We start from the raw sequence: 23,093 nt of genomic DNA on the forward strand, positions 1-23,093 counted from the left end.
AAGCTGGAAAAAAGAAATGACACACAGTAAAATCATTGGAGTTAGCAACAGGGCCACGAAAGAAGGTATTGTAGAGAGTGGAAGAGGGACACAGACAGAAAGCACCTAAATTCAAACAGGAGGTGCTTCTCTGCTGCTAAAGTTAATTGGTCTGGGTATGTGGCTTCTGGTGAGTGTTGGGGAAAGGGAGGCAGAATGTGTTGCCTCTTTTTTCAGGTGAGGGGTGAAGTAGAGCTGGTATTGTAAATGTGTAGGCAGTGGATGAGTCAGATGAGTATGTGGAGTTGAATAAGATCCATAGAAAATCTGGGCAACAAGAGCATTGTAGGGCAGCCAAGAAAGGAAACAGCAGATGGCAGGAGCACCACAATCACACAATCCTAAAACTCAAGTATGAGTCTGCATCAAACTGCAATATTAGAGTGTATTTTAATTCTTTTCATTCATGCAACATTATCTGATTGAACAAACATAAGTCATGGAAAAAATATAAATCTGTGGCTACCTCAATGGTCATCAACCCATATCTCTTAATAGATTGGCTTATCCACAGTATTAAAATTGTTCATTGTGACAGCCTTAGTATATTTTTCTCTTCAACTTTTTACAGTATCCTCCTAGAATTTTTAGTGTGGATAATACATTCTTGTTCATATAATCTATGTGTTATGCATGTAGAATAACTCCAGACACTTTACATATGAATTATACAAGAAGAGACTAAATCCTTATTAATATTACAAAGGAAACGTGGACATCACTGACATGTATAAGTAAATATGTGATAATTTGTAGATTGAATGTGAAGTTCTCTTAACTAGTAGTCATTTCTCATAGGAGACCATTTTTTTGTCATATAATGATATTAAACAGTAGTAGAGCAGGGTAGTGTGCAAACTTTTCATTGATGGTTTACTATAGGTAACACATTATACCAAAGCTACACAACATGCAATAACACATTTTCACCAGTGTAGTTCACAAACCCTACAAGCTAGGTTTTCTTATAAAGGTTCCTGTGGTGTTCATAAATGTATTTAGTTTTAATATTTTTGCAAATGTCACATTGTACTTTTTAGTTTATATTATCACAAGAAAAAAAAAACCTTTTGTAAATTTAAAAAGTGCATGCATTCTCACATTCTTTATATCCTATTGAATTAAGTACTAAAGGGTAGAGAATGTTCTCATATGACATCTCTGGAAGTGACAGAGATTTGCACTGGCAAGGAGTGAACAACTAGACTTACATATGTGGCATCACAGAGGTTGCTTCATTTCAGTAAGTGTTGTGTGTGTACTGGCAACCCAAGAAGGCAAAACGACAGGAGCACTAGCCTAGATGAGAGAGTTTTTGCTGAAGTAGACACATGCAATGTGCTTTCAGGACCCTGGAGAGCAAGTGTTCTGGCAGATGCCAGTGTTAGCTGAAAGCAATATTCACTGTTGAAGAGTCTGCAAGATTTCCTGTCTGCAAGGAGGTAACACAGATACAAGTCAACTGCTCATTCAAGGGTGAATCCAAAAAGGACTGATAGGAAGTCTCCACTCCTCTGTGATCTACTAGGAGCCCGCCCCCTTCATCAGAATGAACGGCACGTCTACCCAAGTAACACAACAAACATTAGGAGATATGAGAGGAAGTTCTAGCCTGGTGTCCCATTCTAAAAGTAGCACAGCAATACCCAGTCTTGGGCTGATGTAATAGTGAGAGTTGGTTACAAGCCATCTTGAGGCAGAGGTCTAATTGAGTATAGAGTTGGGTGATCGTCTGGAGCAAGGGTCATTGATAGGAGGAAAATACCAGTGACATGTTAGATAGAAGGAGCAGGAGGGAGAGAGAAGTGAATGCATTCATTGTTTTTGGTTATGTGCAAGATAAAAAAAAGTAAGCTACTCCACAGCAGAGTTCAACATGGGTCCAGTTTTTAAGAACCAGATCTGATCCGTACCCACATCTATTAAACCACACCCGAACTGTGGCCTGCAAGTAAGAGTTCATAGAAACCACAACCAGAATGAACCCAATTTACGAACTGCAACCCAAACCAAATCTGCAAATAGTTATGATTAGAAACAAGTATTAGACATTTGTACATTGCTGTTGCATTTAGATATGAAGCAGAAGACACAATATTTGGCCACTCAGTTAATGAAAATCGACCAACCCTCTAAACCCTGTATTAAGATGGAAAATGATGTTTCTTACAAGTTATGTTAATGCTGCATGTTAAAAACTGGTATTTGTATTTTAAATGACTGAGTATTGTTTCTCGAAGAATTAGCAGCTGCATAATATGTAAATAAAATATCACTGTAACAAATTATTTACACATACACATGACAATAAACAGTTGCTTTTAAATTCAGATTTACAGAGACAATTCCATATACAGTATGGCCCTCCATATGATACTTAACAATTCTTGTTACAAGCCTGGGTGCTGTTCTAATGCATAACAGAAAGACCCTGGACAAATGCCACTTTGCAGCTTCTCTTATTGTTAAGTACACTGTGGAACTTGTACAGATTTCTCCTTTGCATCAATTGCTTCTTTCACACAATACTGTGGTACTGTGGTATAGCTGGTCCGTGGCTTAAAAAAATTGGCCGATTCATTTGCCAATCAGTTTCCTGAGTTGCGCCATTGGGACGCTGCACCTACGGAGGCATATAAGGAAGAGAGAAGGCAGGCAGCTGTCTGGAAGTCCCTCGAAGAAGCATATGGCTGATGCCCAGGGACTGAAGGAGGTCACTTTGGCTGAATGACCTAGGAGCTGGAGTGACTATGGTGGTGCACAGTTGAAGTGACTCACCACATAAAGTCGTGGAGAGGCAGCGTGGCTGCAGGGTAATTGGAAGGCTCAGGTGTCCTGCAGGGGAGCCATGGACTGCAGGGACATGAGCCTGGCATCGGGAGTTGGAGGCTTGGCGTAGTGTTCTGCCGGAGACACAAAAGGCACCTCCATGGCTGCAAGAGGCTGTATTGGGTGAGGCTAAGGATACGTCTGTTTTTAAAGGAGTGCACTAGGACTCAAGTTTTTATGGACAGCTTCCTAACACTGTTTTTTAACCTTGTTTTAAAGGTTTATTTATTTCATTATTTCATTATCATTTAACCTCCACTTTCACCTTTTATTGGGTTATTTTTTTATTATTTTTTAGAGCACTGCACTTTTGAACACTGTTTGATTTTGATTGTTTTTAATAAAAGCAATGGAGCACTTTTGCACCTACCCCTTTGCTTTGTATGGTGTATCCTCACCTGCTGGCTCATCCCTCAGGTACATTATTGGTGGTAGCAGGTTCAAGAGGCTCCCCAGAAGGACTCGGTAGCATGGACACAGTTCACACCATCACAAATACTCATGACTTAGTTCCTTTCCAACAACACTTCAGTTTGAACATACAGGTATCTACATTCCTCCTTGAAACCTCAACATGCATATTGAGTTTGCTTTGGATAATTATCAGCTCTCAGCTCAGTCAAGCAACTTCCTCAAAACGTAACATCAGTCCTTTCAATCTGCTTCATGGTCTCTCTGTGACTCAACTTCTCTTCCTATCCACCGTTAGTGTGTATGAACTCCATCCTAGGTATCGATTTTATTTTTTATAACACCAAATTTTATTTACAAAGTACCATTTTTTCTCAGGTTACAAAGATATCAGTTGGTTGGTTATTAAGGGATTTCAGTTTTCCTTCAGCGAATTAAGTGATTACTGACATCAGACAAGACAATGCACTACAAGTAATTGTCTAACATTTAATTTTTCATTCTTATCTATCCCTGCTCTTCTAGTTCAGGTTATCTGGACAGCAATGGGCAACAGAAGAAAACCAACTTTGCACTGTGCGGCAGCATGGGGACTGGTTGGGGATGCAATATGTCTTAATTATTTCCAGTAAAAGATGTAAAATCTCTACATTTTATCAGTGCTGATACATTGTTTATCAGAGTTATTACTGCTGAAGCGATGTGTTTAAATATTTTTTGTGATGCAATAGTAGCGCAGTGTTTACCGCTGCTACTTCACTGATAGTTTACTAGTTTCAAATCACTCTCAGTGTGGTCCATGTGGAATTTCTGCCACCTTCCAGTTTCCACATGGGTACTCTTGTTTGTAACTCCATCATTTCCACAGACATGGCGCTGGAGAGTGGAGACGTGTTGCATGTTGATATTGAACACTTTGGTTAAACTTTTACAACCAGATGCTGTTACTGTTTCTAAACCTCTCTATTTACCCAGGTTTTGGGACTGGCAGCAAGTTGGGCTGGTTTGCTCCCCACATGCAATTAAGTGTATATGTGACAACATTGACCTTATAATTGACCCCGGTGTGAGCAGAACTTTGTGATTTTTTTGGCACTTTAAGTTCTTTATTTAATTAAAAAAAGATGCATGTGTAGTGTGCTAGTCAGTTCATCTCCCAAGTATTTACTCTGTCAGAGTAAAAGCAGCTAAGTTTTTTTTTATTTTTGTGTTCTATAACAATGATACCTCAAAAAGTATACTGGTCTTTTAGATGATCCTCTATATTGTCAGCACACATGTTAAGAAAGAACAAAAGGAGCAAATTATAAGAAAAAGCTATTTCCTTTATTATATTGTATTTCCAGTTTTACATCTGATTTTGGGATATCTGTTGAAAGATATTTTTATGTGAAACACAAATATGTAAGAAGTAGTTATACAGCTGTTCATTTTTGAAAGTTTAAGGAAAATAGTGGAAATTGTGAATATGTAGACAATCTAATAAACATGTGTTACTAAATATAAAAAGGGGTTTTCTGATAGCAAATCATTCAGTGAGTGCAGTAATGTCATCTTAAGCATATACTGGCAGAACATCCACCCTTATAAAGTAAGAAGCACCTGTTTATTTCAACCATGAAAATGTTGAATGCTGGCCATTAAGTGATTTCAAATGAGAATTGAGTTTAAGAAGAATGATACTTTTGGAATCTTGTTTTAACATCTGTGATTTTATATAAACCTGAAATGATTATACAGTACATTTTTCGCATACTAGATGGAACATGTATCTTTTTTTAAATATTGATTAGCTTTGTAACTTGGGCCGCTTAGCTTGCTGACATTCTTTACATTCTATTTATGGTAGGATAGTTCTGACACTAGTTGTATTATCATGCCATAAGTGGGACTCGCCTGGTTTATTATGAATGTCCTACTCTGGCACGGTTCACCGACAAATGCGCGATAGACAAATGCATGCCGACAAAATCGCGACATCAAAATCGTGCCGACAAATGCACGCCCGACAAATGCACGATAATTAGTAGTATAAAAGTATAAAAAGTTCTACTTAAATATGGTTTGTAAAACTTAATTTAGATGTCAATATTATGAGATATGAGAAATAAAACATTTTGCTATATATTACATGATACCTGGCTACATATTAATGGGTCAGCACACTCAATAGGCTTTCCACAGCTTGTTGATACAGAGATTTTTATTTTCGTGATTTTGTCAGCGCACATTTGTCGAAAATCAGTTCACAGTTTTGTCGTCGCGCATTTGTCGGCGCGCATTTGTCCATCGCGCATTTGTCGGGTCACACTCTGGCACACCTTAACCCTAACATACACACGCATGCACACCCACACACACACACACACAATCATATTTGCATTATATATATACATACATATAAGCACTGATCATGAGTGATGCCTGATCAGCCTATACATTCCTAGTACTCCACTTAAGGACTTGCTGTCTTAGGCTTGAATAGACTAGAGGGTGTCCCTAATTGTCCAAAGGTGTCCCCTTGACATTGGAGTCTGATAGAACTTGGTTATTGCCACTTACTAACAATGTGTAACACCTTGACACGCTGCTTACTACTGGGGTCGTCTGTCCTAAGCCATTAACCCTGTGGAAAAGAAGTGACAATCTATCCATGACAGGTGCCCTCTTAAAAATAATATTGCTAGAATATAGAATATTTATGTATGAATGTATGTATGAATACTATTTCTGAATAATTATTAGTGAATAATAATTAAGTCTGGATGTAAATCCCCAAAGAATAGCACCCTAGGACAGTGTTTGTCAACCTTTTGGTGTATCAGTCCACTTTTTCCCATGTCTTTGCGACCTACTAAAATGTAGAGGGGGTCCCCTTTGGTGAATCGAGCACGATTGTCAGATTCTCTCTTTGTAAATTGAGCACAAGCACAGTAGGCAAGTGGGAGTTCTCCTAGGTGAATTATGTGAGATTCTTGGGGATGTAAGGAGTCAAGTGATGCCTAACCAACTACCATCATAAACAGTTGCAACTTGAGTGGGTGTCATCCCAGTGTTTGAAAAGCACTGCCCTAGGAAATATCTGTGTGGGAGAACGAGAGTAGAGAGAGGGAGCTTGTAGTCAGAATGATGCATGGATGGTGTCTTCACTGTTCAGGTGGATGGATCATAAAAATCATGTGCAAAACATTTTTTCTTGTCGGTGTTATAATTTGAGTTATACACTGAAATAAACTAAAAGAAAATGTATGTAAACTTAGACAAATACTCATAAGTATAAACCAAACAAAACAAAATATCATGGTGCTGCTCACAGGGTGTCATGGTGCTGCCCTGTATAAGACATCTGTGTCTAAAGTTTCTGAGCTCAATTACAGTTCATCATCACTTGTTTGAGCAAAATTTGCAGCAAAAAGTGGTCCACTGTGGCTTTCCAAGCAAAATATCTGCAGCCACAAAATATCAATTTTGTTTCTCTTACTCACTAAACCTTCTTCAAAATCAAACCTTCTTATTTTGAGTACTGTTTTATTAATTATCTAGTATCTATGTATTATATTTATTTTTGCATTAGTTTGATAATAACAATTGTCAAAATATGTTAATTGATTTTTTTTTCATTCTTTTATTCATGCCTCAAAGGCCCGCTTTTAGCTTATTGGTGATGTCAGTGGAACATCCGTTGTAAATAGAGTGCCGCTGCCATGTAGCACTTCAATCACAAAATACATTTTAATGCAGTTCATTTCTTTCAAGCTTGCTAAATGATAGGTTCTACAGTATTTCCGTATGAACTTTTGTTTCTTGACTTTGATTCTCTGTTTGCCCTTGTGTCCTATATGCTAGTTTTGACAATCTCTCCTCACTACCTGTCTGCCTGATGTTAATTTCCTGATCGCATCTTCTTCCTCATAATTTTTGGAGACTCAGGCTCATTACAGTTAATACATTTTGGTGTTTGCCCTGTCACCTTTACATAAAGTTTTAGGGGGATGGTCCACCCTGTTATTATTGCTGGAGATCCGCCCTCAGCCTAAATATTCCAGGCGAGCCAGATTCTCCAGAACAGCTTTAGATTTGATATTTCTTGTTTACTTAATGTTTTGCTAAGTTTTGGGGATGAATTTGGACGAATTAAGAATTTGATAAACTTGATTGGTTATATTTGCCCAGAGGTGTTTTTTTAGGCACGTCCTTTTGCTCATGTTTTGCTTATGTTTTGCTTTCGCTAGTATATCGTTATTAAATTTAAAAAAATTCAAAGTCCCTTGTTGGATCATTTTTGGATCAGAGGTTTTTATGGTTTCATCTTCTCCACTTTGAGTATTACTTAAGAATTATTAAGGATTGTTTAGAGTAGTGGTTTCCAGCCTTTTCTATGTCCTACTCCCCTAGAAAATGTTTGATTTATATTTACACCCCCTACAAAAGTAATATCACATTTGGCTATGAAGTAGTCAAATTTTCAAATTTTTGAACCACAAATTGAACAGTACTTAACAGTAACAGTACAAGTAACAGTACAATGAACACATTAAACTCAAAAAATAAACTTTTAACTCAGTGGATAAAATTTAAATACAACTTGAGCAATTTGTCTTTATAAATCTTAATAATCTTGTAAATGTGTTCCCCGTGAAGCTTAGACTCTCGATTGATGATCCAGCAGTCGGGGTGGATGCAAAGCATCCAGAGCATCCAAAGCAAAGCATCAACTGCCCTTTAGGAAATTACAGATGATCAACAATTGAGGTGTTTTCGGGATTGAAGACCCCCATGAAGCAACGGGTGCCAGAGTACCACTAAACACAGCTAGCATGCAATGTCCCCCAATAACACCTGTACTGCAGTTCAAAAATAGATCTGCCACACAGTTAAAATTGTTTCTCTAGTGGCAGGACCGCCAGCAGGAGAGATGGGCTGAGTGTAAGCAGTTTGTGTTGCATCCAATTCAATTCCCCTTGTCCACCCTGGCAAAAAAGTCAATCAAACCTTGAAGTCAGTAATGTTTCATAATCAGGGCTTGCACAGAAATCAATACCAGAAACCACCCATCATTTCAAGGCCCAAACTACATTCTCATAAAACGTTATTTGCCATTACCAATGCTCCTGCCCACAGCAAGGAACCCATGAGAAAATACATTTCTGTAGCTCATTCACAGGTGACAATTGCATGTGTAATTCTTGATTCTTGCTATATCAAATTAGAGGAGTACTAACTAATAAATGAACTTTAAATGATGGCACGCTGCAAGACATAAGTTGCACCACAATAAAGTTGGACAACGCACCTCACAAATCGTAACTCAGCCTTTTTCTTTGTCTCACCCCCTGAAATGCCATCCCAGGTTGGGAACCCCTGGTTTGGAGTCTGGACTTTCCCCTGTTTATGTATTATAGGTTGTGGAAAGGCCCATCTAGGATACTAGACCTTAAAAAAGCCAAGGCTTGATTTGGGAGGTAAGGCATCATTTGGGCTTTTTCTGTGTTTGAAGCCTGCAGACAGGAATGTCTGAGACTCTGTTTGAGAGGTTTACGCCTCATTTTGTATTCAGTACATTTTTGAGAAAGAACATCATAAGAGTTTACTTTGCTTATGCTTTTCTCTTCCATGTGTATCCTTAATCAGTGTTTGTGGCCCAATTCACTGTTTGACATTGTGAGAAAGAGACCATTTTCTGTGGCCCATCTAAATATGTGTAGCAGTTAAATTATACTTTCAGTGACATGCTTGGTCAGTCATGAAATGTCCAGAAGGCTACAATATAACATACTGTAAATCTCGGTAACAGAGACATTAAAACATGTAAGATGTTTTCATTTAAACTTCTGTATCACAGCCATTTTTCTCATTTGTTCCCAAAAGAAGTGTTTATTAGCTGCCCTCATAAACATGAAATTAACAATTTGATAGCAATCTGAAGTGTCTGGGGAGGGTGAGTGGTGTGTGAGGTGGTGTTTGTGGATGATTTTTTTATCCAGAAAGTTTATGCTAAAAGAGGGATGACATTGACATATATGGGTTGTTAATGTACCTTTTATAAAAGATTTCAGTCTAGGTTTATGGTTTGGAGGGTTGCATTCATATAGGATTATATTTTTAATGCAAATGATTACTTATGTTTACAAATAATTGTATAAAATATTCCAATTAATATATTTTGTTATATTACATTGTGTTTGGTGGTGCCATTTGGCTTTTTTGTGAGATTTGCAGGTTAAAAAAAATATTGAGGGCAAGCAATCATTTCCATCAATTATACTAATCCAGCCCATTCTGTAAAAGACATGTTCATATGGTGTGTTGTGTAACAAGGTGCTATATAGGTGCCTGACCCGACACAGAAGGACACAGAGGCACGTAATAAACCAATGGACTTTTTATTTTTCTTCACCCGTGGGCGCACGTCTTCCCCCTGACCCACAGGCAATACACAGTCCCATAAAGTACAAGTCCAACACAGCAACAATCCTTTCTCCTCTCCCACCACTCCTCCTCAAGCTTAGTCCTCCTCCTCCCAACCCTGGCTCTTTGAGTGGTGGTGGCTGGCCCTTTTTATAGCCCACCCGGAAGCGTTCCAGGTGCTTGACCACCTGGTCCTAATTGCTCTTCCAGGTGGGATTGAAGATTCGTTCAGCCTGGCTGCTGACTCCATGCAGCTCCCCCTAGCGGCCACCCGAGCCCCCAGCCAGGCTGTGGAGGACTTCATCTCCCATGGAGTCATGCAACAGGTTGGGGGATCACCGTCCGCCAGGGAGGCTGCCACCAAGCGTCCCGGGGGAGGTATTGAGCTGCGCATGGTGGCTCCCCCGGAACAAATGCAGCAGGGGCGTTCCCTGCCGGGCATGGGACCCGGCTGTCCTTCACAATTGTAAAATTCAGCAAATGATGCATGAAAACACAAGTGACAACTTATAGTGCAATAAAAAATTGCTGTCTCTCTGGCCTTTCTGAAAAACCTATATACTTGCTGGAGTGGCCCTGCCCACTTGGCCACTTACCATGTACCACAATGCACCTTTTCTCTCTCCCTCATAACCCTGGCTTCTTCATCCTGCCACTGAGTTTTTGCCCTGACTCTAGCAGCATCTGCATTCCCACACCTCTTTGCCGAATATATATTTGACATACTCTTATACAAATTTTGTGAATGAAGAAAGAGGGTATTGTAATGTTTAAATCACTTCACACACAGTGTTGTTTATTTGGTACATTCTGTCTTATCTGAAGTTTATCTTTTACAAAATTATTTTGGCTTGTTAAACTCAAAGCGAAAACAATAGAAGTCTGAATTTTCTTTATATTCCACAGTGGGACATCAATGAACAGATGGGAAATAAAAATAGATAATTAAGCAAGTTAGATGACAGTGTATTAAGTGTTGATAGATATGCATTTTCATATATCCACTATTTCATCCAGTTCATGGTCAAAGGGACAGGAGCCTTTTGTGACAGAGCTGGAAGCAATTCAGGAGCTATGCCTGGATGGTGCACCAGTCCATCACATGCCACACTCACTCACACACACCTAAACTCATTCAAATAGAGACAATTTAAAGTTGATGGGAGCAAAATTGGAGTGCACAGAGTAAAACATATGCAGATATAAAAAGAATTAGTCCAGGTGATTTTTTGAACCAATGACTTGGGACTAAGGAATCAGGCTTATATGTACATTTGTAAAATTAATTATTTCTTAGGTTAAACTATTTTATGTTAAAGACATATTGAGAACTAACTCTGGTATTACATTACCCAAAAACTTGTTTACAAACTTGTTAGTTTCCATGCTCACGCTTGCACACTGTGGGCAAGTAGGAGGTGGATATGAAACTTAGCTTGGTATTTATTATGTTTTTGTTTATAGTAATTGACAGAGATACTACTTAATATTTGTTTTCAACTATTCTTAGAATATTAATGGATTATTAGTCATGTTATCTGACACATACTGTATCTCTATGTTTATTTTGAAATGGTATTAATGGTAATTAATGTGTGTTTAAAACAACATGACTGTTTTATATATATGAAAAACAATATTTTCCTGTACTTTGAAACAAATCACTTGGCACTGAACAGTGTAGCACATGGAGGAGTAGATGAACAAAATGCGCCCTCATGTAAAACTTGTCTTTGCAAACTAATGGAAATTCCATGCATGCTTAACACTAATGGATTTTACATATCTCTGAATCTTACAGGAATGCATTCCTTGTTCTTTCCATGCATTCCAAGTTAGGATTAAAAGCTAAGTACTGATCTTAAAAATAACTCATTCTTTAGGAAAAAAATCTTGAAAATACATTAATAGAATGGTACCCTTTCTGAATATTTAGTTGCCCCAAAAATCCAAGCTGGACCCAGAGTGATCAAGGTTCTTGTTGGCCACAAAGTAGACATCCCCTGCATTGCACAGGGCCTGCCTCTTCCAGTGATACGTTGGTTGAAGGATAAGAAAGAATTTGGTGTAGCAGAAGATGGAATTCTGACAATTAAAGAAGTCACTTTGTCTGATGCCGGCTTCTACAAGTGTGTGGCCAGAAATGTGGCAGGACAGGATGAAGCAGAGATCCATCTGCTTGTTCAAGGTAGATTTTTTCTATTACTTGCTGTTTTGTATCACTATATTAATGACAATATCAACATGAAGATTCAATGGTTTCTAAACCTTCTAGTACTCTTCTGTTGATTTGTCTGTTTATTTTATTTTATAACCACTCTTCAGTTAAAAGAAGAGAAAAACTATTTTAATAAATGAATCGCAAATTAAATTATGTCATATTGGCTTTTCAACAATAAAAGAGCAATTATTGGCCTTCACCATAAAAATGGTGTAAATTGGTAAATCCATATTACAGTGCTAATTGATTCTAACTTATGGTGTGTGCTTTTTTTCATTTATAATTGCTGACTACCTTCTGCTCTTTTTCCAGTTCCCCCAGTTGTCGAAGAACTTGATCCTCCATATAATACACCATTCCAAGAAAGAATAGCTAATCAACGCATTGCATTTCCGTGCCCAGCAAAAGGTAAAGAAAATTAGAGCAGAAATAAATGCTTTTTCATTTAATTTTTTTTAAAACCAGAAAAATTGCATGTTTCTAGCTATAGGTTTCTGTAAATAATGTTTTGTATCTTCTGTGAAAACGTTTATAAGAAAGTAAAGAACATTATTATGAATATTAAAGCTACCCATCCTTACATTACTTGTTCTGACATTCAGCTGCTTTTTGTGGCATTTCTACTAGGCAACCCCACGCCTGTCATTAGGTGGCAGCGGAATGGCAAGGAATTGACAGGAAATGAACCAGGTGTATCAATCTTGGAAGATGGCACTCTGCTAATTATTGCTTCACTGTCACCTCTTGATAATGGAGAATATGTTTGTGTGGCTGTCAATGATGCAGGATCTACTGAGAGGAAGTACCAACTTAAAGTACATGGTAATGTGCTGTATGAGCTTGCAAGATGCTTTACAGTAGTAACACTAAGATAAATTAACCTTAACTGAGATAGGAATCTTGCTTTAATTGTACAGTTCCTCCTAATATCGTGGATAATGAAAAGCCTTCTAATGTATCAGCTGTGGTGAACCAACCTGTCAGTCTGTTCTGTGATGCCACAGGAAATCCACTTCCCCTTATTAGCTGGTTCAAAGACAATGTGCCTGTAAGTGTATGCTTTATTTTGTTGCACAAATGGACAAGTGTGGTCTCAAAGATTAAATAATATAAATCATTTAATTAGTAGGTCTGTTAATAAAGAAAGCTTTTAGAAATAACTAAAAGTATGAACTTATTTAGATTAAGTGAGATGTACTTGCTCACGCAGAGTAACAGAGAAAAGTGCTTCCGGTTTCTATCTGTATTCATCAGACACATAAGGTGTAAGTTTCTTTGGAAACAGTGATGTGCCAGCACACTTCGACATTTGCATGGTCAAACATACTTATACATTTAAAAAATATAAATAACAGAAAACTCATGTAAAGTGTACTGGCAAAAAGTAATGCATTCCTCTGTATCTTCAAAAGAACTATAAGAGGAGGTGGTAAGCTGGCAATACAAAATAGTTGCTTTAACGAACATTTGCAAACCTCTTTTTACGAAACCACCAATGAAAATTATTCAAATCTTTAGCATGAAGACAACTAGGATTTATGGCAGTTGTGGTTTAATGCCATTAGCCTGTTTCATCTTATTGTTGGGATTTAAAATTATCATGAGTCAGCTATACTTTTCTTTAATGTAACATAACATTATGTAATATTTTGTCTGATAGTTACAACTTTGTACAAGCTGTCACTTCTTTATAAGCTTTATGCTAATCAGTGGGATATTTATTTCAGATTATCAGCAATAGCAATGTTCAGATATTAAACAATGGTAAAACACTGAGATTGTTGAAAGTGGGCACAGGTGATGCTGCCAGATACACCTGTAATGCCATTAACATTGCAGGAAGTACAGAGAAAAAAATTATCCTGGAAGTGCTAGGTAAGTTGTGGGTTCTTGCAGATGTTTAAAATGTAATTGCAATGAAACTTCAGATGATGAATGTAACAGTCTGTTCATTTTGCTTTCTCAGTTCCTCCCAGCATAGCGGGTGTTGGCTCACCTAATGATATTTCTGTGATCCTAAATCATGCTGCTGTCTTGGAATGCAGAGTCAAAGGAGTGCCATTTCCGTCAATTCAATGGTTCAAAGAGAGCAAGTGTGTAGATGTGCCTAATGTTGTCTTTTATTTTCTTATGATACAAAGTTACTAACAGTATACCTGTTGTTTAAAATCAAAAAAATTCAATATTATGAACGTAGTTCCTGAATTTTTTCAGCTTTATGATCCTGAGTTTCAGTGTGAACTGAATGCTTTTTGTATGGAGTGTAAATGCTTTTTTTATCTTTGTGTGAGTTTTCTGTTGTTAATCTGACTGTAGCTTTTACTAATAAGGTCAAGCAAAGTTGTCTAATTGTGCATTATTAGCTTCAGATAACAAGTAATTGTATGCCAATATTTATACAGCTATTTCTGATGTTACTATACGTCCTTAATTTGCATGCACAAAAAAAAGGATTATTAACCTCCTCTAACAACTTCACAGAAATATTAAAACTATAAATAAAATGTACATACAAAGTAAATATTTAATATCGTACAACTTTAAATGTTGAAAGGAACTGTGAAACTTGAAAACCAATTAGTATATCATTGATGATGTAATAAGAACTATTAGTTCTTACAATGCAGAAAATGGTGGTGCTGTGTTTAGCATTATTGCCTCATTCCACTACAGGTTTAGTTTTAAATATCAGCCAAGACCCTGCAAGAGTATATGTTAGATGAATTGGCAAATTTAAATTTGATATGTGTGGGCTGATGCTCAATGATAATGTTAGAATAGACTTTAGTCACAGCAACCATGAAATGGATTAACGAAGTTCAGTAGTGGCTGGATGAATGGAAGGTTCTATCATTTCTGTACAAAAGAAATGAAATTTTCATTATTTTTAATAAATACATTATCAGTATTTGTGCATTCATATACTGTAAAAGCAACTTAAGATAATGCAAGTACAGTATTCCATTTTATTCCATTTAAATACTTTTTAATGCAAAACATTGTAAATAATGATGTGAAATGCTATTTACCTTTTGTTGTAAAAAAGTGAAATTTGTTTTTGAAGAATTAGTTTTCATTTCTACTTTTTATTTATAAACATATTGGTTGGCTTAATAACTGAAATATGTTACTTTTTCTCTTTCTCTTTATAATATTTCAAACATTTCTGTCTACATGTACTTCGATTAAGTTGTAATTAATAAGGATTCATCAATTTGTTAATAACTGTGTCCATTCTCTGATGACATCACATTCATTTTTATATATGTGGCTTCTTTAACTTTGTGGTAAAGTAGATGTCAGCTGTCACCTCTCAGATGTTAATTGGTGATATTATAAACATATCAGGGATAGAATTCAGGAGAACAAATGGAGTCATCTATAGTAGTAGGTCACCTAGAGTATAGGTAATGTGAAAGAAAACCTTCAGAAATACTGTTCTGTTGTTAACTCTTCCCTTAGAAGTGAAACATGGTGAAGGAGATTTGTTCATCTGAACCACGTTAGAAGCAAATATGCTCTGATAAAGTTGAAATAGTCACTTTCTTTGTGTCAGATTACTTCACATCTGGTCCATATATATTCATTCATGTATGAAAAATATTTCTTTCCAGACCACTGTTTTTGGATGATCCAAATATTGAAGTGCTGAACAAAGGACAAGTAATAAAGATAAAAGCCACTCGCATCATTGACCAGGGCCTCTACCAGTGTATTGTGAGCAACACTGCTGGGAAGCAGACCAAGGATTTCAAATTCAATGTTTATGGTAGGATATTATACTAAATCTAGCTAATTATCACATAATTGTATGGAATTAATCAGAGTTAACCACAACTAATGTTAAAACATGCAGTCATAAAATAAATACATAAGTCATGAAGTAAATATAAACTGAATCACAAAATAAGTATAGAGTAAACACACATTGCAATACAAGGGAAACTAAAAAGAATGAAAGACGTTATCTGTTCCTTCTGTTTACATAAAATGGCTACTCCAAAACATTTATCAAACAATACTTACATAGGAGCCACCCTATAGACCTCAGCAAATAATTGGCACCAACCCAATCTCCCATTGTATCTGGTCCAGTCTACCCAATCACTTTGGCATATCAGAAACCACGGTGCGCATCCTTTCCAGATTAGGCATTAAAGTAGCACATAAACTGGAAAACACTCTGCAGACAGTTCTTTTTAATGCCAAAAGCAAGAAATGTGCAGCAGAGACATGAAACACAGTGTACAGTATGCCATGTAATGGATACCCAGCTGTATATGTGGGACAAACATATAAAACACTACCAACACATATACAAGAACATTGCACATACAACTTCAACTGAACACACGTTACCTGGGACATGGTGCAAAAAAGATTCAGGGCAAATACTAAGAGTGCCAGAGAGCAGGCTGAATTGTGGCTATCATGGGAAAACGACATTAACAGACACTTGGACATGAACCCAGCATATGCAGGCTTAAAAAGAAGAATATCCAAATAATAAAAACAGACTAAGACCAATACCCTCTATATAAGTTTATAGCAAACTTAGTTCAAATTCTGTTTGATCACTGTCTATGTGATTTTTGCACTCTTGTGCGGTGACTGTCTGCTTTCTTAATTGGGAACTCTGAATGGGCTGTGTGTGTCATAGGCTGATGCAGTGATGGGTAGATTCCAGCTCTCCAAAACAATAAAAGTGGGATTGCATAGTTTCAGTAAATAGCTGCATGGGCGTACTTTGTGTATAATTTATTACGTAGAAATGCTTTTCCCAAAGCGGGATTTACAAAGTTAAAATAGAAACATTGCTACTAAATCTTTGAACAATTTGCTGTACCTCCAAATGGACATTTTCCCTTAAGATCAAAACATATGTCAGTGGTTTCCAAACTTTATTTTATCACGGCTCCCTTAAAAATATTTGATCATATGGCGCCTCTCTTCCATTTTATAAAATACTACAAACACAAAAATTTTTAGTACTAAAAAATTTATTAAGATAAACTCTTATAAACAAGAAAAAACGAATAACAATATTTTATTATTGTCGCTTAATGAGATGGATGTGCTTGCCTATTAGCGCAAAGTTTATCAAATCTCGGTGTCATTGATGAGACAGCTACACGAAGCTCCTTTTCTACAACCAAACGAGCACGATATTTCGATTTTATTGCAGCTAATGCAGAAAATCCTGTTTCGCATAAATAAGATGTTGCGAACGGCAGCAATACTTTTAAAGCTTTATTTGACAAAATATTATATTCACTCTTAATATCTAGCCAAAATTGAATCAGAGATACATTCTGAAATTTTTGTTTTAAAGAAGTATCACAAGATAGTTCAATCAAGTTTTCTTTCTCAATACTTGTTAATTCAAATTCGTCATCTTCTTCGTCGATAAATGGATTCTGTATCCACGCATATTTTGTAAAATCAAGATCATCAAAATAATTCGAAAAATGAATTAACAAACCATCCAAGTGTTCAACAAATAGATTTTTGTTTGCTTCTATATTAACTTGGGCGCATAAATTTAAAAGTGGAAACATGTCGAACCTATTTTTTTTTCCAAATTTGTCTTCCATATCTCCATTTTTTTTAATGAATGCTTTCACTTTATCTTTTTGAATCAATAAATGCATTTGTGGCCCTTGCATCGATTTATTCAAAACACTCAATTTTCCAAAAATTTCCACCAAATAGGTAAGTTTAATAATAAAATTATCATCCCTAAACATATTTGCATCCTCATTATGATTTTCTTCGAGCAAAATTGCAATTTCTTCTTTGAGTTCAAGTACCCTCTGAATCACTTTTGCACGAGATAGCCAGCGCACTTCACAATAATACAAAAGTGAGGTGTAAGCAGCTTCCATATCTTCACACAGCTTTGCAAATAACCTAACTTTTAATGGACTGTTTTTTATGTAGTTTACAACTTTCGTTACTTTTGTAAAAACGTAGTTAAGTTCCTCACTCATATTTTTTGATACGAGAGCTGCTCTGTGGAGCATGCAGTGCGTCCAGAGAACATCGGGTGTTTTCCTTTTAATTAGTGCTTGAAGGCCAGTTTTGTGTCCTGACATTGACTGTGCACCGTCTGTACAAAGCCCAATGCAATTATTCCACAATATGCCGTTCTCATCAAAAAAATTGTCGATTATATTAAAAATTTCACTGGATGTGGCTTTGCCAGGAATGGGTTTGCAAAATAATATATCTTCAATTATATTATTCTCTTCAACATATCGAACATATGCAATTAAATGTGCGTCTTTAGCTACATCGGTTGCTTCATCTACTTGTAAGGCGAATTTTGAAGTGCGCATCTGAGAAACTAATTGATCGCAAAGATCGTCAGATATATCATCGATTCTTCTGCCAACAGTGTTATCAGCAAGCGGTATTTGTCGCAACTGTTTTGCATATGATTCGCCAAACATTGTTTTGACCATATCAATAGCTGCTGGCAAAACTAATGTTTCTCCTATTGTGTGTGGTTTTTTACACTTCGCGATTCTGTAAGATACCAAGTACGATGCTAGTAACGCATTTGATGGAATATGAACTATTTTTTTGAACGTTTGCTTTTGTTTAGTGAACTCATCCAATTTTCTTTGAAAAAATTCTTGGGACTTGCCAACGTATTGAGAATGCATAGTTTCAATGTGCCGTTTTAATTTTCCGGGTCTCATACTATCAGCAGCCAAAACTTTCGAACAAAACAAACACATTGGTTTTTCCACATTATCAGTAATAACACTTGTAAATCCGAACGATAAATAAGACGAATTGTATTTTCTTGTCTTGGGAGTTCTTCCTTCCTGATTCCTACTACTTGTGCCAACATCAGATTCTTCATTATTAGAGGATTTTCTCTTATAACCAGTCAAGAACTTATCCATTTCTCTAAAAATATTAGGATAATTAATTTATTGTTCTTAAAAAAATTAAACTTAATTAAATTACTTACTATTGTGATCAGTGAGTAATTAGGTACGTCAAAATAAAATAAGAAACACAATCTAACACTGCTGAGCTAAACTGAAGTCGATATTGTCTAGATTTTTGGAGAGTTACTGGTCGGCCAAGTTACGTGTCATACCGCTGGTGGTTTGTCCTTGCAATGAGTGGATATCGTAGGTAAGAAAGTGAGAAGTCCGACAACGCGTCTGAATATTTACGCAGTAATACGCAGCCGCCAAATCTTTTCGCGTATGCGCATAGACAATACAAGCCCTACGGCCTACGGTGCTGATATATTTCTGAACCGTACTGTTTGCTACGGGGTAAGGGTAGCATCAGCAGCATAGTAGTTAATATGTACCTATATGTTACGTATCGTATTAGCTGCACGTGCACTTTTTTTTGTCAATCTTGGCTAATATTCGCGCCTCCCCTTAGACTAGTCCACGCCTCCCTAGGGAGGCGCGCCTCCCAGTTTGGAAAACGCTGACATATGTAGTAAGATGCATCTTTTTAACAACAGAAGACTTGTAGGACTGAAAGTAATAGTGAAGATAATCATCTTATTTTTCTGTATTCTTTTTGGAATGTGCAGTACGTATGTAATGGTAGACATTATAAACATACTTCTTTTCTTTATGTTGTAGTGCCACCCACCATTAAAGGTGGAAATGTTACTACTGAATTGTCAGCTTTTCTCAAATCCCCTGTGTCTTTGGAGTGTGAGGCTCGTGGGATGCCAGTACCAGCCATCACTTGGTACAAAGAACGACAACCCCTTATTGCAAGTCATCAAGTTCTCTACAATGACAGAGGTCATTTCCTGCAGATTCTTGAAGCACAGCTCTCTGATGCTGGCCGCTACACATGCCGAGCCACCAGTATAGCTGGAAGTGCAGAGAAAACATATTTGCTGGATATTCTTGGTAAAATTTCAAGCACTTTTAAACTATATGATGTGCATCTGCACTGTAACACAACAATAAGATAAGATGTGCAGTATTAGGAGTAATGCACACAAAGACAAAATTAAAGTAATGCAGAAAATTTCTTTATATATCAAGTAATGATTTTATTACAACAAAGAAATTGAAGTCATCCAAATAAAATGTGTACTGTAATAGACAATGAATTATAGTAGTTGATTCAATCACGTTAGTTGAATAGTTTTCTTTTGAGTCATTGCTATAGATACTCCTTTATATTTTAGGAAAATTTGGAGAACTCACCCCTAATCTCTTAGTCTTTGATTAAACCGATTTTCTGTCTGTCATTCCTCTGCATTTCAATAATTCTTCTAATTTTATCACTGCCTTGACTGCAACTTCATAATAAGCTTCAAGAGGGGTATTCTATTAGCTTCAGAAAATGCTAAGGAAATTCTTCTTTTTTGACTATGGGGACATCTGACAGTGTTTAAATACTGTAGACATCCCCAATGGTCCATACATTTTCTGAGTTTGTCTTTGCTGTTAGCTGTCAAGTTTTGAGTTAATTTAAATTTCCAGAGGTTAGGAGCATTATAATGATAAGCACAAAGACTTGTATACTTGTTAAATATTTAAAACTTTGTAAATCATTGGTACTTACAAGTACTCTTATCAGTTTAGTAAGAACTGTTATATGTATGCAAATGCCGCCTCAGAATGGGGTTGAATTAATGTTATAACACCTGTTATCTTCTAGTTGCCCCTACAATTGAAGGGGACTCTGATATCCCCATGAAACGGAAGGTAGTTGTTAATAATCCTCTGAGTCTGGAGTGTGAAGCAGGGGGACAACCACCTCCGACTCTAACCTGGTTGAAGGATGGAGTGCCAGCAAAAAATAGTGACAACATCCGTATAATTCAAAGAGGGAGAAAACTTGAAATATTGAATGCAGCTGTGTCTGATTCTGGGACTTATACATGTGTAGCTACCAGTGTTGCTGGCGAAAAGCAAATTACATACAATGTTAATGTGTTAGGTAAGTTTTGCCTTCATTAGAGAGCATTCTGAATAATTATACTTCATTTACAAATTTATTCATTTGGTAGATTTTGTTTGCAGATAATGAACAACATATTCTAAGAAGTTTGCTGAAATGATGTGTTCTTTTTTATTGTTTAAGTACCACCGAGTATGGAACGCTTGGATGAGACCACAGATTCCACAGTTATTGTTAATAGCCCTCTGGAACTATACTGCCTTGCTAAAGGAACTCCACCCCCACAGATTAAGTAAGCATATTCATTAAATACATACACTATAAAGTATTTGAACTCCAGCAAAAGGAACATTCTTTAATGGTTTTCTAGTGGAATTATTTATATGCCTTTTTTTGACCTACATGAAATTAATTATTAACAATTTCATTTTGGTAGTGGGCATGGTGGAGCAGTGTTTAGTGCTGAAGTGTTGCAGCTCCTGAGTTTTAATCCTGGCACAGGTACCACACTTTATGAGTTCACACGCTCTCCTGATCTCTGATGGATTTTTCTCCTTGTATTCTAGTTTTTCTCCCATGTCCAAAAGAGGGTCACTTTAGGTGGACTGGCAACTGTAATTTGATCTAGTGTGAATATGGGTGTGTGCCCTAACATATACCAGCACACCATCTATGTTTGGTCTCTGCATTGTGCCAGATGCATCTGGAATAGGCTATAGTTCCTGCAACATTGAACAATTAAACACAGTTCTTTTGGGATGATGGGGGAAAACTGGAGCATCCTGAGAAAAACCGGTGCAGACTTGGGAAAAACACGCATGCTTCACACAGACAGAAGTTAAGTGTAGAGCTCAAGTTCAAATTCATTTTCAGTTTAGTGAAATTCTTACTTGCATGTCTGACGAACATACAACACATCGCCACTGGATCCAAGAGACAGCAGTGCCAACCATTGCACCACCATGCTGTACTACAAATGTTATGTCATTTCTAATTAGTGATTTTAAATTTAAAAATGTAATAATTGTATGTTTGTATTTGCAGGGCCACTCTTGTTAATCTGCCAAGTTTATTTATCTGATAAATCAAAAAGAACTAATTTGTATCACTTGTTAACCTATCAATTTATAAACCGCTATCCCCCACTAAAGTTTTCATAGTAGTTCTTGAATTTAATACCCCTTACTCCTCCAGATTATTAATAAATGATCCAGGGAAGCATCAGAATATAAATTGAATAAAAATGTAATTAAATATTCTAAGATGACTGTACCAGTGAGGATACTGCATGGCATACATGCCTATGGTAAACAAAATATGTACCATACTGCATTGTGCATTGCTTAGTAATCCAGAAGTGCATACAAAGATAGGAACTAATTATTGAACAGAACCATGAAATTTGTTCTATATCAGGAAGAATGGTAAAGGTAAGTCAGGAAGAAATTGCTAGCCTTTGCAAAAGGGAATGGAAAATTGACACTTCTTGTCTTCTTAGAGAGTCAAGGCTGGGGGCTGTCAAGAGGCAGGGCCTGTTAAAGCCCATTGCGGCACTTCTTGTGTGATTTTGGGCTATACAAAAAATAAATTGTATTGTATTGTATTGTATTTCACACCATACAGGGGTTATGTTCTGACAGGGAAGAAGCAGTGCCGGATTAACCAATAGGCACATGTAGCATATGCTACGGGCCCTGCAATTTCGGGGGCCCCCAAATGGTGGACCCAATATTTAATGAAAAAGTGTAGCATTGAAAAACTGGTCTTTAAAAATATTATCTTTACGTTTTTAAACTGTAAATTTCTTACACAACAAAACTTTAGGGGCCCAACACATAAAATTCACATAAATATTAAAAGATTCTTATTATAATCGAGAGTAAAATAATTATTTAGTCCGGTTTGAACTGTTCAGAATCTAAACTTCAGATGATGCAGACCAAAAGGGCCCCCAAATTTGAAATGTGCTACGGGCCCCCAAAGCTTTTAATCCAGCCCTGGGAAGAAGTGATCTGTCCTGTATGCAAACCTATGTTTACCTGTGATAGCAGCACTAATAGGCAAAAATGCCATCATTTTTACTGGGGAGGTATGCTGTTTTGAAGGTTAGCTAGATTTAAAGAACATTTTGTATTATTCTGAGTGATTGACATGGTTTAACAGGGTGGACCAGATAATTTTGAGTGGACCTGTATGTTTGTTTAACTAATCAATGATTTTACTTAAAACAACTTCAGATCATAAAGGTGAAGTACAGTTGTTAACATATTTCTGTACTAGT

General features: G+C 36.7%; 1 protein-coding gene across 1 annotated transcript in view; it reads left to right on the forward strand.

The window, feature by feature from the left end:
• The window catches only part of hmcn1 (hemicentin 1), a 281,768-nt gene that overhangs the window by 150,569 nt on the left and 108,106 nt on the right, over nucleotides 1-23,093 (forward strand). Inside the window, exons 24-33 of the mRNA XM_028811373.2 lie at nucleotides 11,624-11,875; nucleotides 12,221-12,316; nucleotides 12,536-12,730; nucleotides 12,826-12,956; nucleotides 13,636-13,783; nucleotides 13,875-14,001; nucleotides 15,523-15,677; nucleotides 19,531-19,809; nucleotides 20,570-20,851; nucleotides 20,996-21,104. Coding sequence (XP_028667206.2) covers nucleotides 11,624-11,875; nucleotides 12,221-12,316; nucleotides 12,536-12,730; nucleotides 12,826-12,956; nucleotides 13,636-13,783; nucleotides 13,875-14,001; nucleotides 15,523-15,677; nucleotides 19,531-19,809; nucleotides 20,570-20,851; nucleotides 20,996-21,104 — 1,774 coding nt within the window. The remainder of the gene's footprint in view (nucleotides 1-11,623; nucleotides 11,876-12,220; nucleotides 12,317-12,535; nucleotides 12,731-12,825; nucleotides 12,957-13,635; nucleotides 13,784-13,874; nucleotides 14,002-15,522; nucleotides 15,678-19,530; nucleotides 19,810-20,569; nucleotides 20,852-20,995; nucleotides 21,105-23,093) is intronic.

Source organism: Erpetoichthys calabaricus, chromosome 10, assembly GCF_900747795.2.
Source record: "Erpetoichthys calabaricus chromosome 10, fErpCal1.3, whole genome shotgun sequence".
NCBI lineage: Eukaryota > Metazoa > Chordata > Cladistia > Polypteriformes > Polypteridae > Erpetoichthys > Erpetoichthys calabaricus.